General features: G+C 38.8%; 1 protein-coding gene and 1 long non-coding RNA gene across 5 annotated transcripts in view; one reads left to right on the plus strand and one right to left on the minus strand.

Annotated features, from left to right (window-relative positions):
- spock1 (SPARC (osteonectin), cwcv and kazal like domains proteoglycan 1) overlaps window positions 1–20,243 on the minus strand; it is an 862,727-nt gene that overhangs the window by 174,373 nt on the left and 668,111 nt on the right. For all 4 annotated transcript variants that reach the window (XR_010003848.1, XR_010003847.1, XM_062973887.1 and 1 more), the window contains exon 7: window positions 1,352–1,468. Coding sequence is in view for 2 of the 4 variants with exons in the window: in XM_062973887.1 (XP_062829957.1) it covers window positions 1,352–1,468 (117 nt within the window). In the remaining 2 variants the exon portion in view is untranslated. The remainder of the gene's footprint in view (window positions 1–1,351; window positions 1,469–20,243) is intronic.
- The window catches only part of LOC134297108 (uncharacterized), a 243,116-nt gene that overhangs the window by 153,920 nt on the left and 68,953 nt on the right, over window positions 1–20,243 (plus strand). The window lies entirely within an intron of this gene.

Raw genomic sequence — 20,243 nt, forward strand, 5'->3', positions numbered from 1 at the left:
GCCTTGTGGCTCACTTCTCCTGATGTATGAAGTCAGCTGTAAGCCATTACAATGTATGCTGAAAGAAATTGATTAGTCTTAAATGTGTCCTCCTTTTGTCCACCCTCTCTTCGTCACTTTTTAATACTCAAACAGACAAACACAGGTCTATCTTTGAAAACCTTTGGTCCTTCTGGTGTTTTGGACTTCAACTCTCAGACATTTAGTTGCACAAAGCCATAGCAATGTAATGAGCAGATATCTATGAAGTGTGCCATTTTACAACTAACAATCTCTCCTCCATCAGTAAAATATGACAAGACTATACAATCTGTGGCTCTTGACTGTTTGTCTTGCCTCCCACTCCAATTAATGGTCCCCACTTTTTCACATCTAGCTGTCTGGGCTACTGGAGATAGGGACCCTATTCCTTGTTCCTGGAAATTGCTAAGGAACTGTAGAGGCTAAAAACTCTCCCAAATACCTATTGATCCCACTTCCATGCTTACTATTTTCCCAATACTAGCAGCTGCAATCATGGGCAGTATGGTGTAGTGGCTTCCAGAAGACCAGGATTTGAATCTCTCTCACCCATGGAAACCCATGGGGTGATCTTTGACAAATCTCATTTTTCAGCATTTCAGTTGACTTGAAGATACATAACAAGAAGAAACAGCAGAGCAGCAGTGATCTTGTTGGTGACTGCTAGGAATGGGAATGGAGTTCAGCTCTATTCACTAATCAGAGATGTACATGCATATGCAACTTCCAGACTGCCACCTATTAGTAGATCGAGACTAACTAAGCATGATTAACCTCCTTGATATGAAGGCCAATCATGCTGTAGGTGGCTCTTGAAAGATGTCTTGCTTGTATTTGGGAAGACAAAGGTTTCATGTTCTTAAAATGTATGGCTGGTTAGCGAAGACTGCATCCTCAGTAGACTGTCTTATTGCCAATAAAATATCTTCTTCATTACTTATTTATGGTTTATGAAGTGTGAAACAGACTTATGTGGATTTCCTAGTTTAATTTAGCTTTTTCATTTGTGTCCAAATGATGCTGGCTTGCAATCTGGGACACTTAAATGCCACAAGACAAAATATGGTTTCACTATATACAATACTATTTTATCTGTCTAATGTACTGAAGGATGCAGTCCTTTGACAGTTTCCTGATTCATTTTACTGTGAAAATGCTGGTGAATTATACAATCCCTGTTTTTACACAGAAGGAAAGGGGGTGATGATGAAGTAAGCATGTGTCAGCATAATTAGGCAACCAAAGTGACATCAGCTGTCATATTGATGGTGGGAGACTTGCTGAACTTCTGAACCTATATTGAAGTTTATTTTTAGATTTGTCATCTTACTGCCTTGTGCTGAATCCGAGCTTGTTGGCTTGATTACACGGTTTGCATCTTCATGAAGAGCACCAAACCAGTCTTTCAGACGGGATGCTAGATTCCTCAGCTCCTTATCTGTACAAGCTGATAAAAAATGAGAACAATTACATTAGTGAGGACATGCCAGACAAACCCTACAAAAATATAATTACTTTTATCACTCTGACATAAAGACCCCCAACAAAACAAAACAGGCAGTAGCAGGTGGAAAGGTTACAGCAGATCAAGGAAGTACAAGCAGTAAGACCAGATTTATTATTCTACTTCAGTTTTGGCTAAGTGGGAGATATTATTTATGGGAAATGATCTGCACACAAATCCATCTTCTGTTGCTTTTCAAATATGTGCGGGGGACTTTCTAGGGAGAGATGTCACCTTTCGGGTCTCCAAAAGAAACATCAATCAAATAGCAGTAAAAAATAAAGAAGGAATCATTCAGCATTGCTATTACAACAAGACCATGGAAATAATTTATAGCTCTTGTTTAGTTTGGTTTAAAGCCCGATGTCATGGCAGTAGGATATTCTTCTTTTAATGGAAGCAGTCATGTTTTGCAGTTTGATGGCAAACAGGACTTTGCAATCTCTTGAGGTTGTCACTGTTGCTAGATTTTATCAAGATAAAAGCATTCCCTTCTTTTATTAAGAAACATCTGATCCCCCCCCAATAATTTCTACCAAGACATCACTGCACAACAGAAAGGATGGGATGGGGTGGTGTATCAGTGGTTTGTGAGAAAAAATGATGTTCTATTTCTAATTACAGTTAGTCATTTATATCCATGGATTCTTTATCCAGGGATTCAATTATCCACTGTTGCTTGAAATTATTTTTTTTTAAAAATAAAAAAGCAAGCTCTGATTTTGCCATTTAGAGTGTGATCATATCAGCCCACAAATACCTCATGGAATATTACAAACAGAAAGGTGCAGGCATGTTCTCTGCTGCTACAAAGAATAGGGACAGATCTAATGGTTTTAAATTACAGGAGATAAGATTTCCCCTAGACATTAGAAGGAACTTCTTGACAGTGACAGCAATTTGGCAATGGAACGAAATGCCTAAAGAGGTGAGGGAGTCTCATTCTCTTTTTCAATAACAATGATAAGCAGATTACCTTTACTTTTTTTGTGTCAGGAGCAACTTGAGAAACTGCAAGTCACTTGTGGTCTGAGAGAATTGGCCATCTTCAAGGACATTGCCCAGGGGATGCCCGGATGCTTTACCATCTTGTGGGAGGCTTCTCTCATGTCCCTGCATGAGAAGCTGGAGCTGACAGATGGGAGCTCACCCCACCCCACAGATTCGAACTGCCGACCTTTCAGTTAGCAGTCCTGCTGGCACAAGGGTTTAACCCATTGCACCACTGGGGGCTCCATTGCCTTTACTAATGGCAAAGGAGTTATAAAGACATGAAAGTAGATTTGGCATTTCTTCTGTCACACACTTATGACGTAGTAAGCAGTGGCATGATTTTTTAATGCATGGCATGCTATACAACATAAGCATGGCATCATCCTTATTTAGGAGGCTGATGTTGTATTATTCACATAGGAACTGCAATGAGGGAATGAACTATAGCTGGCATTTGCAATGGGAAGGTACTTTTAGTACTTAGTGGCCCATGAAATGGCAGCTGGTTTAGGACTACAGAAGACTCAGGCATTGCCCTTGTTTCATGCATTGCTAAGATAAGACACCAATTCAAGCTTCACAGGACACAATAATAAAAATCTTTTCATGCATTTGGAACCATGTTTTCAGAACTAACAGGTGCATTAATAATAATAATAATAATAATAATAATAATAATAATAATAATAATATTTTATTTTTCTATCCCACTACCATCTCCCCGGAGGGACTCGTGGCGGCTAACATGGGGCTGAGCCCAACACAGAAACAGAGTATAATAATTTAAAACACATATCAATAACTTAATAGTACAGCAATCAAGTAAAATAATCAGTTAAAATATAACATACAATAAAACATAGAATGACCAAGCAAGTTGAGGCAATAATACTAACATCACCACTATGGATAAAAAGGGTCGAGCATAAGAAAATACACAATTTCAAGGGCTCTTGATAAAGTGCCTAGACAAGTGTCAGAGAGACGGCTGGGATAATGCGGGGTAGGATAAATAGGAAGGAAATAAAGTGCTGGAAAGTATGCATCAGTGATAGGGGTCTATCAGATTGGTGGTTATTCAAACACATGCTGGCAGATGCATTGCTGAAGGTATCCTCTGTGCAAAGTATTACACCAGGATTTTTTCCCTCTGCATTGAAAAATGTGTGTGTCATTCATATGACAGAGCAAGCACCAATACTAACACAATTAAAGCAAGAAAAAACAAGCTGTTTGCAAGGATGAATTATGTGTAGCTAATTTTACCTACAAGGGCAGCTTTAGTGAAACATATTAAGAGGGCCATCAACCGAGGATCTTATGTGTAATCCTATTGAGCTCAGAGCTTCCAGAACCATCTAAATAGGGTTGGATTAAAACTTCTGATGGGATTTATGAGCCACTTTGACCAATTTTGCCTGAAGCAGGTATGATTTGCCATGAATTGATATCTTGTAATTGCAAGACGGATTTTAAGAAGCTATGCAATTGCAAAAAGACTTAAAATGCTGTGTACTACACTGTGCTTTTGTAATGGACAATATTTTTAGTAATGAGATATGATGTTTTTACCACAGCAATCAGTTCAGGGTTGGTCAAAGATACTGGTTTTGTTATTATTTTTAATTAAGTCTTAATTAGAAAAAAAATTTCAACCAAAATTAATAAAACTGGACTATGACAAACAAATCTCTTTGCTGCTTTCTTTTAGGTTTATGCTTTTGAATGCTTCTTTGATAAGAGAATCTGCAAATGATCTATTGGTATGAATGTGCTTTGTGCTGCTGAAAAGCACATAAAACATAAAAAGTATTTCTTAATCTAAACAAATGCAAAACTGTACCAAGATGTAGCTATTACTGAGTAAAAGGAACTGAATTTTCAGCTATGTTAATGTCCTGGTAGAGATACTGTTCAGCAAAAATGATGGAACTCCATAATGATACTCAGCACAACATTTAAATATGAAATATCATTGCAAGAAATGCGTTCAGGCTTATTTTTAGTTACACTGCACATGTACATGGCTGCTGTTTTGAAGAGTGGATGCTATGATCTCCTGGAAGCAAATGAATACCACCCTAATATTCAGATTTGTTTAATATTTAGTAAGCAAGCTCTGTGCCATATTTCATGTACACAGTAATTGTACTTTCTTCAGTGAAACCCTCATCGCCCTAAATAATGCCTGGCTGGGAAGTAAACCAAATGTTTGGACTGCTCACGGGGTTCTGGTGATTTCCCAAGGGAACATTGAAGAATTACCTTGAGATAAACATCAGGTCTTGGGTAGACCCACATTAAGTTTATCTCTCTCGCCCCCCTCCCCCCAATTTATTCCTGTCAGTTCCAAAAAAATCTGGAGAGCTCCCAGTCAGCCAGAAGAAATGTTTTATATTTGAGTCTGCCCTTGAAGATAAATTTCAGTTGGTATGGAATACAGACACCAACATTTTGATTGGTACGAGTATATCTATGCCTATCTTAAAAGAACGTAATTGTTATAGCTTTGCTTCATGGTGCTTTACACACATAATGACAACGCATGCTTTAGAACTAACGACATCTAAATGAGCACCGTGCAAGAGGAGCATCATTAGCCTGAATGCCTGTTAAAGGTAACAAGAAGCCAAGTGGACCAGCTCTTTCCTGCACATTTGTTTGCATTCTAAGATATAATTACCATCTTGGCTTGTATGAAGGATTTGGAGTATAGCAAAAGGGCTCTTTAGGTAAACTGCAGAAAATTATTATGTCACTTCACCCCAGCACTGAAATCTGTCTCTGCTAATGTCTCAAAAACCATGTGTTTCACTATCCAGCCAGGAGTAAGCCAGGGTTGTAGAGTTGCAAATTGCTCATCTTTCTTGTTGACTGGCTGCTTCATGCAATATTAGAATTTGCGTGCATGAGTATGTGTGTGGAGGCTTGCTTAGCAGCCAATCAATGACAAATTTGGATTTTCCAATAACATTATCCTTTTAGTGGAATTAAAAGTACATCCAGCAACACCCTCAGCTGATGACTGAAAGGTGAGTCTGACTCTTGAAATATATCCTAAATGCCAAATCTGCAGCTTTAATTGTTTTAAAATGCAATCTATCTTTCTCAATTATACCCATACTCTACTTTTCCTCTCCCCCCCCCCCCCCGAAAGCTGAATGCAATTGGACAGATAGACAATAAGTACCATAACAGTTGCCCAGATTTTGGAGAATTCATATGGATCTTCTCTAAGGGTATATTGACAATGTGGAATCAATGCAGTTTGACTCCACATTAATTGTCATGGCTGAGTGTTATGAAACCATGGGAGTTGTAGTTTAGTGAGAAGGCTAAAGATCTTGTAAAACTACAACTCCCATTAATGAATATCTCATTATACAAGGAAAACATGGTAATATCAGCAGTCACAGCACATATTTTCCCAATAGCAATGACCACAGTTAATTGGGAAAACTGTGTTCACTTAGTTTCTTAATTTTAACAAGAATTCAGTATGACATGAGTTATGGCCAGATTTCAGATAAAGACTACAACTCTATTCCAATTTGCATCAGATTAAGCCCCACTGAACTGATTAGGATTTACTTCAAAGGAGACATTTAAATATATTATTGTTAGCCATTTTGGTTTGCCCATGAAACTTAAATATGGCCCTTCATATCCACTGACATTTGGGTCAAGGACCCCCTATGGATACCAAACTCCATGGATGCCTGAATCCCGTTATATGCCTGGCCAAAATCTTTAGTCAAGGCAGACTAAAGGGAGCCTGGTCAAGATCTTTAGTTGGGAAGGACTAGTGATCAGGAATTTGACCGGTAGTAGATCAAATTAAAGGCTTCTATTGTAGTTGGGACATTGTTCACTAAGGAGCTCAGCTGAGGTTAGAGTTCACTACAATTTATATCATCAGTAGGAGAGTGAGAGTGGAATTACACCAGAGACTACTGGTGTGGTGGTTATAAGATTTATTAAACCACTTGTTTATCTAAAGTTCCATAAGTAAATCAATCAACCTGCAACCATAAGCTTTGTAAGCAATAAACTTGTTCTTTGCTAACAACTGACTCATTACATCTCATCTGCGTCTGTGGAGCCAAATTTCATTGGTGATAATTCAAAAGCCTCACGTTGGTGGCAGTTACCTTAATAAATCACCTAATTGGGGAAGAGTAATAGTCACAGTTACCTCAGAAAGGGAACAACAACACAGAAATCCCTAACTACAGAGACAGAGGCTGGGATCTTGAAATAAAGATCACCCCCTGTAATCCTTCCCCTCATGTAAAGGTGATATATATATAATCTAGAGGGATTAAAAGATTAAAAAATCCCCTCAGTAGTGGAAACAGTATTTACAATTTGCTTTGACACCATTACAATTGGCTTGAGTCTTCCCAATTGGCTTTAGCACCAGCGCAATTGGTGGTAGCATCGGGATTGAGTCTTCATAATTAGATTAAACCATCCCAATTGAAGTAACGTCTGCGCATACATTATATTATGAAACGTGTGATCTTGTTGTTGTGTATATTTTTGCTACCTCTTCTTTTGGCAGGATCCTGAATAGTATTAGAATTTTTTTGGTAGTCCTTCACACAAGTGTGATCACTCTGAGCAGACATCCCTAAAGCCCACAAGGGACAAGCTCCTCCTTTTGATGGTAAAAAGGACTGATTCTTTGTTGCAGAATAGACAATTGGGGTGAATAAATGTGTGGGGCAAACTGGGCTCACAATGCATTTCTATTTTTTTCTCTGTACATTTTTCGGTGTCTTGGTATCTTCTATCTATCTATCTATCCATCTATCTATATCTTTTCTATCTTTACTATGCATTCTACACTTTGGATGTGTCACACAAAGAATCTAAGGCTCTAAGTCTACCCAAAGCTTTGGGGCAGTGAGGAGTTAGGAGTCAGGGCCAGGAGACCAAATAGGGCTAGTGTGCATAACTGGAAAAAAAAAGATTTCAGATTTTACACACAAGTAGAGCTATATCTTTACCTCTGCTGAATGGCTATTTGATTTAGAATTAAACAATATGGAATCTAAACACGAATTTTTTTATAGCATTCTACAGTAGAGACAATGTACTTGGAGAACTCATGAAACCCTAATGACCATGAAAACAATCTGCTTGTACATTAAGGAGAACTGAGATAAAATTAATTTACTGGAAAGAATATTGGCTGAAATTCAACAATTCTGGGTTTTATTTGTTTCCTTCCAATTTGACTGGCCAGGTGGTGTTCTGGTAAATCACTATTCTTCATTGTGACTCATGGTCATATCACATATGAATCTGAAACAAGGCTGAAATGTGTGTTGAGGGCATGTGGACATGGCCCGTGCTTGAGGCTGCATAATGAAATCATCTTAAGCGTGCAGTACTTTTCAACAGCTTGGCACAATCTGAATTGGAAGGCAGTTGGCTCAATATTACGTTTTCCAAGTTTGATGCAAGCTAGAATAGCCTTAAGAGAGTGTCTCAGGCTGAAATGTGTATATGACACAATTCCAAATAAATAAATGAATAAAATGCAAACTATTACAACAGTGCAGTATCTAGCTAGAATAAATGCTAAAAATTGTATTTTAATTTATTCAGTTTCTGCAAAGCATGGAATTAAGATGTGAGAAAGAGAATATGGACTGCATACTTATTTTTAAAAGATGGACTAAAATAGGTCACATTCTAAGGTATCAAGCATCAGTTTACATTTCTATGATATGGAAATAATGTTGATAATGTTATATTTTTGCCTTGTATCTTTGTTCAATTCCTGCTTCCACCAGTAGCCAAAAATATGTTGTATTACTCATATGCAAAGGGATCTTATAGCACCTTAGAGACTAATTGAGATAATGAAATAATATGAGAAATGTTGTGCATATGTTGGAGTGGCACAACTGAATTCCTGTCAATACAGTGGACATCAGTGTTGCATCGTGGATTAACATATTTATCTCCTGCCCTTTATTATGGGATTTCAGGGCAGCATACAGATAAAACAATAAACAATTTAAAATAATTCTAAATTAAAATAATACATCACTGAAACAGGAAATTCCTGATGTCCACTCTGCTTCAAAATCTTGCTTTGAGGGAGTGTGGAAAACAAGATCAGGGGTTCCAAGCAAACTCCAGAGCATCTTCCCATTTTACTAATGTGGGCAGAGTCTGGTTAATCTAGTTTAATCTAGGATACTCTGGCAGAAATTAGCAATTTCAACAGGATCCATGGTTTCTTGTTTCCATGGTAAATTCAGAAACATATTTTTCATGGATACACAGGTCATATTGCACATAGGATTGAGGCTTAAATCATCAGATGCTTGGATTTTGTGACATACAGTATTCATCTGTGAGAGCAAATGGTATTAGGTTAACCCACATATGTAAGTCAGAAAGTAAGTAAACTTTTATTATGGTCAATACATCCATATGAAACCCGAGGGGTTATATATTTCAAACTTCAATATTAATAAAACCCTTATAAAATTGAATCATTGACAAAATTTAAAATCTAGGCTAAAGACTTCAATATTAATAAAAACCATTATAAAATTAAATCACTGACAAAATTTAAAATTTAGGCTAAAGACTTCAATATTAATAAAAATTATTATAAAATCAAATAATTGACAAAATTTAAAATCTAGGCTAAAGACCACACACCAGTACTATTAAGACCCAACTCAACCCACGGGATCATCCGGGGGGAGTCTAGAGGGAGGGAGTGGGGATGGCACTGGGGGAGGTGTGTAGCCATAACTGTAAATAACAGTCTATAACTATAACTATAAATATTGGTCTATATCTGCTTTCCCAACTCAATTCTATAGGTGATATTTAGTTCTTTTGGCTCTCCCTAGTTGGACCTCCAACCCTCCACCCCAGTAAGTTCAGGAGGATGTGTGGCCACCTCCAGGGACAGTTCTAAACTAGCCCTGGATTTACCAGCCAGTGCAGACTCACTGTCAGGTATCATATAGCCTGAGTGCATAAGTGCAGAAAAATCCTACAACTGTTTTTCTTCTATGCAGGTATTCATTGGATCCCAAGAGCTATTCAAGAGGATGAAACTACAGAATAATTTCATGTAGCTCCATTCAAATGTGCTTGACATCTGAAATTAATTAGATCCCAGCTGGTTATTGTTTTTATTTTAATTTATTTTAAAATGAGATGTATTCATAATATGTTTCTTTTATTACCTACCCCTGGGAAATTGATACGAGTACATTTGTGAGATTTTGTAAAAATGTATTTACTCAGTAAAAATATAAGCAAATAAGGAAGTATTAAATGTCCTTGTAGAGAGCCAAATAATATATTTTAATCTAAGCTGTTTATTTTATATAGTATGTGTAATCATGTGTATGGTATTATAATGCTTTACTCATGGGTCCATTGCCCTGGCTTTCAGCCCATCTCTCATCTAGCAGATTCATGTAATCTGTACATTTCCTGAGATGCCTATGAGAATGGCATCCATAATTTAAAGACTATTAAACCACAGGAGGAAATCATAATCAGAGCCTGAATGGACTCTTCAATAAAACAAATTAAAGGTCAAAATTGAGTTAGAAAGGATAGCATTTGTAGGTATGCTTTAAAAGAGCAATGATTAATAAAATTAACATACACACATGGAACTGAAAATTATAAACAGAACATGGAAGTAATTCAGTCTCTAAAAATGCCCAGAACTATCATGATGAAGTAGTTTAGGTGTTGGATGACAACTCTGGGAGACCACGGGTTTGAATCCCTATTCAGCTATGGAAACCTTGGGCTGGTCAAACTCTCTCAGACTTGGAGAATGGCAGTATGGGGTGGCAACCTGTGCTCAATGGGGTTACACTCCCACTGAAGACACAGGTCCACAGTTTGGTGGTCCTCCTGGACTCAGCACTGGCTTTTGAAGCTCAAGTGTTGGTGGTGGCTGGGAGGGCTTTTGTACAACTAAATTTGTGTGTCAACTGTGCCCGTACCTCGAAAAGTCTGATCTGGCCACAGTGGTCCATGCCTTAGTTACATCTCAGATGGATTACTCTATGTGGGGCTGCTTATGAAGATGGTTTGGAAACTGCAGTTAGTGCAGAGAGCAGCAACCGGCTTTCTAACAGGAGCTGACTACAGGGAGCACAGCACTCCCCTGTTAAAGCAGCTCCACTGGCTGCCTGTGAGTTTCTGGACCCAATTCAAAGTGCAGGTTATCACCTATAAAGCTCTTTACGGTTTGGTTGGGTCCACCCTACTTGCATGACCGCATCTCTCCTTATGAACCAACTCGGACCTCTGAGTGGGGGGGCTTCTTACAGTTGCACCGTCCTCTCAAGCACAGCTGGTGGGAACGAGGGAAAGGGTTTTCTTGGTGGTGGCCTCCTGGCTCTGGAATGCTCTCTCAAAAGAAATTAGACACCCTCCCTCTCTAGTTAACTTCAAGAAACAACTAAAACATGAATGTGGAAGCTGGCCTTCGAAAATGGTTGATTATCTTATTATAATGGTGGTCTTATAGCTTTGTTAATATTTACCAGTTTTAAACTGGTTATGCCTTTATGGTGCAATATGTTTTTAAACCCAGCAAAATGTTTTAAATCTGTTGGTATTTATTATTGTGGTACTGTCGTTGTTTAATTTTGTTTATGATTGTTTACATTTGATATATTGTTTTTGGATTTTGTTTTGTATGTATTGTGTTGATTTTGTTGTAAGCCGCCCCAAGTCCTTGTGGAGAGGGGGCGGGATATAAATAAAGTTCCTCCTCCTCCCCCCTCCTCGCCCTCCTCCTCCTCCTCCTCCTCCTCCTCCTCCTCCTCCTTTTTCTTCTCTGAAGAAATTTTGCCAAAAAAAACCTCTAAGAGAGAGAGAGAGAGAGAGAGAGAGAGAGAGAGAGAGAGAGAGAGAGAGAAAGAGAGAGAGAGGATTGCCATAGGCAATCCTCTTATGAAGTTACATAAGAACCAATACAAAGTGGAAGTAATTTATTGACTGAAATCTATCTACAATATTAAGAGCTGCAGCAGTAAAAATGAGTCCTAAACTATAAGTATGACTAAAACCACTAAAAGCAGAAAGAACTTTACTGAGCATTAACTTCAGATAATAAAGAAAGTGTTAGCTTGGTACCTAAAATTCATTAGGGATAAGAACTGAGGTATGGGAAGACCATTTCAAGCTGGAGTGCACCTACTGAAAATCCCTTTTCTGCAAGTGCACCTACAATACAGAAATTGCCTATGATAATAATCAAAATCAGCCATTTCCAAGGTCCTTCATATATCTCAGCCTACTTCCACTATATAGGAATTTATATGCCACATATTAAGTTCCAACTAGGCTTCCTAAATTGGGGAGGGGGGGGGATAGCTCTGCTTTAGGTAGCAAAAGTCTTGGGATCTCCTTGACAACATCCTAGTCATACAGAATTGCACTGAAATTCCCCAGCCATTTCGAAAATGTGATTGCTTCAGTCCAAGTAAACGAGTCCATGAACTGCATCTGAAATAGATGCAGCCCCCAAATTATGAACAAGATAGGTTCTGTACGTTTGTTCTTAAGTTGAATTTGTGTGTAAGTTGGAACAGGTACAGGGACATCAGATTAGCCTGGTCATTTTCCAAAGAGACTTGAAAACATGGTTGTTTCAATGCGCTTTTGAATAAATCAGCCTGTACTTCATTGCACAGTCCCAATTGTTCCTGCCATTTATTCTGATCTGGTTCTATTATCCACAGTTGCACAGACTGTCCCTTTCATGCAACTTGAATAGTTCCACTTTTATGGTTGTGTTCATTTTAAGATGTTTTAAATAATTGATTTTGCTATGTTTAATCTTGTAAATTGTATTGTATTCTGTTTTAATTGTACATCAAACTGATGTTTTTAGGGCTTGTCCCCATGTGAGTCGCCCCAAGTCCCCTTGGGGAGATGGAGGCAGGTTATAAGAAATAAATTATTATTATTATTATTATTATTATTATTATTATTATTATTATTATTAATATATACATATATTTTAGTTTTGGGGAGCACAGGGAAAGGTTAACGCCCCTGTGGTGTTTGTTTTGCTGTCTGTGCCCTGTTCAGAAGATTTAACTACACTGTTCCTGTGAGAATTGGATTTTGAAAAATTTGGCTTGTTGTGGAAACAGAGATTGGTGAGAAAGCTTCAGTGGAGACACCTCTCCCCCATGATAACTCTTCCAGGAATGAATTCCTCCTCCTAAGGATTGATTTCTCTCACTTCCTGTTGTCTCACTGCTGTTCTTAACTATGAGTTGTTTGTAAGTCAGATGTTTGTAACACAGGGACTGCCTGTATATGGTTGTAGCCAGATGGGGTACGGAGGAGATCTGCTATATGACATTCCCCCGATCTTGCTTCTTCCTTTTCTTCTGTTCAGAAAACATCTTTTTTGAAGTGACATAAGTTTAAGTCAATGTGGCTACAGAAAGAGGAAAAGAGGCAGCTGCAATTCAGCACATGCTTAGAGAAACTGTTTTTCTCCTCCATTAGCGTTTTTGCATGCCCAGCTGATTTTGATTTTATATTATGAGCATCCTCTGTGCTTTTATTTGTATGTTCCCCGCTGAATGTTATCATGTCTCCTACCACCAGGGTTTCATTAAAGGAGAATGTTATCATGCAGTGAATTACTCTGAAATGTGAAAACAGAGACAGACTTCAAAAGGAAAATGAGGTGTTCTGGGGGCATTGCTGGGGCTGCCTGTATTTAAAGGCATCCCAGTGGATCCTCCCTGCAATTTTCTCAAAACCTGACAGAAAGGCAATGAGTGTGTGCAAATTAAGAGAAAACACAGCTCCCCAGTGAACTACAACGGAAGGAATGCCATGGCAAGAACAAAGACGATCTCTACCCTGCTGTGTTCCTGCTAAATTGAAATGCATGAAGCATATGCTGGCAGGGCAAGTCTTAAGCAAGTACAATTTTGGCTTAGTACCCAAAGGGAGGACAAAGTGGGGCAAGACAGTTGCATCCTAATCAAAACATATTAAATTAAGGCAAAAAGAGCCAGTAGGTCGAGATGACCAGATTCTGAACTGTTGCTGTTGTATAGTGTTTTGATGGATGCCCTCCTGCAAATGTTTATTGTTTTGGAAAATACTCAGATGCAAATACACATTTATGAGAAAAGAATATATAGGATTCCTAATCAGGTATGTTCTGGCTTTCCAGGACAGCTATAGGTTGTGAAAGTGCACCTCTATCTTAACATTTTCTTTCTGTGGTTTTAGTTACCTCTGATGCCCTATGACAAGTTTTAGCTTCGAGGTAGCTCAACAAATATTGTGCCCTCCCCATGTTTGTTTGCATTCATGTCCGATTAAGCATCCACAGCCTTAGATAGAAACTATATATCAGCAGTAAACCATGTAATAATCATGCCTTGTGGCCAGAGCTTGGAATGTCAGATTTGAAAAATCAAGAGTATTAAATGCTAGAAACTGGGAGGTTAATTCGTTGTCACTAATAGAAACAGTTTAAATAGTTTAATTAGTTAGAGTATTATTTTTATTTACTATTGGGAGAAGGCAACTTTAAAATGAAGAAAGAACATTTTATGATAGATTTTTATTGAAGGTTTATATTTACAAAAATAAAAAGTATAAGATTGTTATAGAGTGATAGAGATAAGGGACGATGAATATTGTGTATTTCCTAGATATTTACAAACTAAAAGGGGATCTATAGGAGAGGGTTTAAGGGAAGAGGTAGGGTGGACAGTAGGGTAGGGTGGGGGGGGGGGAGAGAATTGAAGAGTTTGACTTCCAGTCTTCTCTATTGTGGTTACTTCCTTTTTAGTTTTCCTGTATCTACTTTTTCCTTTTCTTGTCTCTCATGCAGAGACATTATTCTATTGTAGGTCTTCTTATATATCAATTATAAGTTTGATATTTTCTTGATTCATATAGTCTTTAATTGGTGACCAGTTAGTTGTTTTACTCTTTTTGTGTTCATTATTTTTCATCATCTGTGTTAAAGTGTCTATATTCATTATGTCCATTATTTTCAAAATTCATTGATTTTTCGTTGGTATTTCCTTTGTCCTCCAATGGCATGCGTAGTTCATTCTAGCTGCTGTTGTTAGATAGTGGAAGAGTTTTTCTTTGTTCTCTTCCATACCTGTCTCTGTTATTCTGAGTAGGAAGTGTTCTTGCTTTCATAGCAAATTTGTTTTTAATCTTTTTTCCTATCTCTTTGTGGATGCCTTTCCAATAATTTTGAGCTATTTTGCAGGTCCACCACATGTGATAGGACCCCGTTTGTTCATCACATTTCCAACATTTATCGCCCATTCTTGGCTACAGTCTTGCAAGTTTTTGGGGAGTGATGCACCATCTGTACATCATTTTTAGCCAGTTCTCTTTTAAATCATAAGCATAGGTCCATCTTATTTTCTGGTTCCACATCTTTTCCCACTCCTCTAATTTGATAGTATGGACTATATTTGTGGCCCTTTTGGTCATAACTTCTTTTATTTGTTCGGTTTCCGTGGACCATTCTAATATTTTTTTATAGATTTATAGAACATTTTTTCAGGTGGCAATAACCAAGCATGTCCCTGAGGGTCAATGGTGCAATTTTCTATAAATCTCTATAAGACACACCATAGACTCCTAGGGTCAGATTTAGTTATTACCTCCTTCAGATTCAGTTATTAATGCCAATTTATGCCAATTTTAAAGTTGGGTTGCTGTGAGCTTTCCGGGCTGTATGGCCATGTTCCAGAAGCACTCTCGCTTGATGTTTCTCCCACATCTATGGCTGGCATCCTCAGAAGTCATGAGGTTTGTTGGAAACTAGGCAAGTGGGGTTTACATATCTGTGGAATGTTCAGGGTTGGAGAAAGAACTATCTGTTTCATGCCTGCCATAGATGTGGGTGAAACGTCTGGAGAGAATGCTTCTGTAACATGGCCATATAGCCTGGAAAACTCACAGCAACCCAATGATTTTGGCCATGAAAGCCTTCGACAACACAATTTTAAAGTTTCTTCCCCTACAATACAATGATTGTCTCTGAACATGTCTGGAAATGGTACAAATGTGAAAAAATGTCTATAGCATCTTACAATCTAGTCGTTTTACTTTGGTCATTCATTTGAAACTCTGTTCTCGATTCTGTTCCATTTAGTCCTCACAAACATGTTTAAACTGTACCACTTATCCTTTCGGTTGCCTTGTTTCTGAAATATTACTAAAGGCTGATGTTATAGAGAATATATAGACTTTTAAATATTTTGAGGAATGTGTGTAATTGTAACAGATATGAAGAAACAAATGTATCATTTTTCAACTTTGTACAATATTTCCTCCTCTCCCTCCAATCCTCTCCTCTCCCTCTGCACCACACTAGATTGTTATAAAAGCTTAATTCACTAATGATTACCCCATTACCTCCACCTCCTTTATGTTTTTTTTTTCCTTCCCCTTATTTTCCTGTCACCCCTTTTTGTGGGGAAAAAAATGGAAATGTTCAAGAAAACATTTGTTTAAAAGGCTGATGTTAAAGGTTAGCAAGAAATAAAGAGTTAATTTCAGGAGCAACTTGAGAAACTGCAAGTCGCTTATGGTGTGAGAGAATTGGCTGTTTGCAAGGGGCCAATTCTCAGGGGATGCCCAGATGTATTGATGTTTTTACCATCCTTTTGGGAGGCTTCTGGAGCTGATAGAGGAAGCCTATTTGCGCTCTCTCCCCGGGTTGGATTTGAACTGGCAACCTTCAGGTCAGCAACCCAAACTTCAAGTCATCAGTCCTGCCGGTACAAGGGTTTAACCCACTGCACCACCAGGGGCTCCTAATTTCAGTTCACCAAATAGTCCAAATATAAATGGCTGTATCTGTATACAAAGAAAGTGGCTGTATACAAAGAATGGACAGTTAATCAAAGATGGAGACTTCTTAATCATAAAATATTTTAATTGTCTGTATGTATACAGTGTTCCCCCACTACTTCACAGTTCGCTTTTCGCGGACTTGCTGTTTTGCGGGTTTTCTCAGATACGGGCCCCGGCTGAGGCATGCGGCTTGTCCTGGCTTGTCCTCCTCAGCCACCTGCAGGCAGCGCCAGTAGGTCTGGCCTGTGCCTCAAAAACCACCATAAAGGAGGGCCTGGCTCTGAGAGCCTGCACCAGCCGAGCGGCAGGCCTCTTTCCTCCCCCACCCCGGCTGGATCCCTGAGAGCCCCATTCTGGACGGCCTCACCACACATGGCGCTGTCCCTCTCACCGCCACCGCCAACACACCGTGTGCACCCCACTGCCACCTCCAACACTCTGCGCACACCCCACTGCCATCACCACGCTCTGCGTGTGTGCTTACAGCATGTTGGTGGCGGCAGTGGGGCGCGCGTGTGCATGGAGCATTGGCAGCAGTGGTGCACAAAGCCCTCCGCAGCTTGATGGCCACGGCTTCAGAAATACAGTACGTACTGTACATTAAAAGAGGGAGGGAGGGATGTTATACAGTATTTATTAAAATAAATAGAGTCCCTTTTTTGCAGGTTTTCACTTATCGCGGGAACACTGTATGTACATTTTTCTGCATAACAGCATCAATACATATTCACTGGCTTCCAGTTCTCATGCATGAAGTATAATTCACTACAATAGCAATAGCAAAAAAAGCAAAAACAAAACCCTGGTGTTTATTCTATGGTACCACTAGTCTAAAAGGAAATTGGGCTGATGGATGTGTTTCCACATTTCAGAATTACAGGATTCAGTATCACTTTAGGTGGCTTGACTCCATCACACAGAATTCTGGGGTATGTAATCTGATGATCAGGTTTGATATTTCATAATTTGTAACACTATTTAATAGAAAAACTAATCATTTTGGGATTTTATGAATGGTCCCATTAAGAAAGGATGTGGGTGGTCTACAATTCCCATCATGCCAGGCTAATCCCCCTCAAACACCTCCAGTATGTTCTCTTGGTCATGGAGGTTTTGTGTGCCAAGTGTGGTGCAGATCCATCATTATGTGGTTCAGAGTGCTCTCTGGATGCAGGGTGAATTACAACTCCCACCCTGGTGGGTGAGTCCCCCCCCCCAAACCCCTCCAGTATGGTTTGTTGGTCTTGCGGGTTCTGTGGCCAACAAACAATGTATAAATGCACATTAACGTGGAAGAATAAAAAAGAAAGATCAACTTTAAAATGATCAAGGCACAAAGTTGTGGCAAGGAAACATATTTGAGGCAACAAAATGTGTGTTGGCCAGTGTAACAGCAAGGCAAACCATACACATCCACATGGAACAATAAAAAATCAATTTTAAAATGGTAAAAGGCACAAAGTTGTGGCAAGGAAGCACATCTGAGGCAACAAAATACGTGTTTGTTTATTTATTGGACTCTGTAGGCAAAATATATCTGCCTTGTTCCAATTGAGATTCTAACATTGCGTAATGTTGGAAGTGTATATAAATGTAGAGATACCGGCATTCCAATCACCTGTAGGTTCTCATATTATCAAGGATTGTCAAGCAGTCCCAAATCTCTGCTCACCATTGAAGATCCTAAAGGATTTTTTTTTCCTGTTATTTGACTTAGGCAATAACTGCATACTACTGTCTATTCTCCTTGACAAATATAAGCTTTATATGGTCTGTTCTGTGTTCAGCACATAATAAACCTTGGTTTTTTTTAAACAACTGTTTTCCTCTCCCTAAACCTGAAGTATTATCCCTATAATCACTCCATTGAGCTTAGCCATTTATCAGTGTTTCAAAAGTAAGAATTAAAACATTTTCAATTTTCCTTTTGACAGCAAATTATATAAGCTTAAAATCATCAATGCATGTAATTTCCCAGATCTTTGGTATCTACACTAATAATACTGAGCTAATACAGAGTTTTTTTAAAGGCTAACCCACTTGTGCATATAACATAATAATAATGGTCAGATAACTCAATGATACAGTTGCCTTTGGGTCATTATAAGTGAGAAATGATGTAAAGATACACAACAAAATAACAGTAAACATATTAAATACTATGTATGCAACAGTCGAATAGGCTTGCCTATTAATGAAGATGGTAATGTAGAGACAACATGCTTTGACTTGTACTTGTTGAACACCCAGAGAGCTGGAAAGCTGGGGAAATGTTAGTTGACAATCAAAAACCTCAGTGTATCTAATGCTATTTGGAAACAAATATATACCATCCACATTATAGAATCTAGTGTTTGAAGAGATCCCAAAGGCCATCTAGTCCAGTGCAGCAATACAGAGGATGCATCTACATTGTCAAATTAATGGCTCAATACTATGGAATCGTGGGAGTTGTATCATAGAATCATAGAATAATAGAATTGGAAGAGAGCACATAGTTCAACCCTCTGCCATGCAATTGTAGTATTACAGTCTTTAGCCTTCTCTGCCAAAGAGCCTCACCAAACTACAAATCACAGGATTCTATAGCATTGAGTCAATCCAGTTAAAGTGGTGGCAAACTGCATTAATTCAACAGTGTAGATAAAATCATAGTCAAAGCATTCCTATTATATAGCCACCCAGCTTCTGATTAAAACCTCCAGAGAAGGAGACAGCAGCACACTCCAAGGCAGTGCATTCCTCTGTCGAACGGCTCTTACCATTTGACTCATCATATCCCTAGCACCCCCACATTTAATTGACAATAAAATAAACAATTACTTTGATTTTGGCACAACCCATGGGGCATTTCCATCTACAAAAGAAGCAATAAATAAAATAATAAAAGATAGGGACTGAATGTACAAAACCTTTTTCTCAAATTCAAAACAGCCTCAGTAAAAGTGAAAACAATCAATTCAATTTAAACTTTAGTCATTCTAGAGAAAGTTAAGTAGCTGGAACTGTAGCTATTGAAAGGAAATGCAAGTAAAGAGTGATGTGTGTGATGACTCATGGGCCTTGTAGTCCTGCTCATGACATTGTGATGCCTGATGAAGAAGAAAACTTGGGTTTTTTACCTTCCCAGTCAGAACTGGAATCTTCCCAGCCAGGTTCTTCCCAGCCAGATCTGGGAACCTTGCACCTGCAAGAGAGTTGTGTTCCAGAAGTATGTCAAACAAACCCTGAGCCTACATCTCCTGTGTTTTCTCGCCATGAGTTTTGTAAACAACAGAGAGGTTTGGAAGCGGCCTCGCGCAGGAGTGCTAGAATAGCTGCTAAGAATTTAGCCAATTAAGCCTGCTTTCCGTGAGAATCTTTAAGGAGTCAAACATCTGGTCTCAGAGATTAGCTTTGTTTCTGGTTCCCAGAGAACTGCTCTCGGCGGGAAAGTTAGACTCTATATAGGTGTTTTAACCGCGAAGTAACTTCGCGGAGTCAATTCGTCAGCCTCCGGAGCGAGTTGTGTCTGGACAGCGCGCTCCGTTCCAAGCCTCGTTCCTGTTCAAGCCTTGTCCTTGTTCTCAAGCCTTCGCTCCTGCTTCCCAGCCTTGTTTACCTTCGGACCTTGCCTCGCCTTCCAGGACTAAACCTTGCCTTGTTTCACGGATTTTACCAAGTAATTCCACGGACCTTGTTCTTGTTCCTCGTTACCTTGTGTCACGATTCAAGCCTTGTTTTCAAGTATCAAGTTAATTCCTAGCCTTGCTCAAGTTCATGGACTAAAGGACCTCGTCATCTCCCCTCACCTTGCCTGGCAAGGTGAGTGTTTCGGTTACTGGATTACAACTTTGGCCCTTAA

This window comes from Anolis carolinensis, chromosome 2 (genome assembly GCF_035594765.1).
Source record: "Anolis carolinensis isolate JA03-04 chromosome 2, rAnoCar3.1.pri, whole genome shotgun sequence".
NCBI lineage: Eukaryota > Metazoa > Chordata > Lepidosauria > Squamata > Dactyloidae > Anolis > Anolis carolinensis.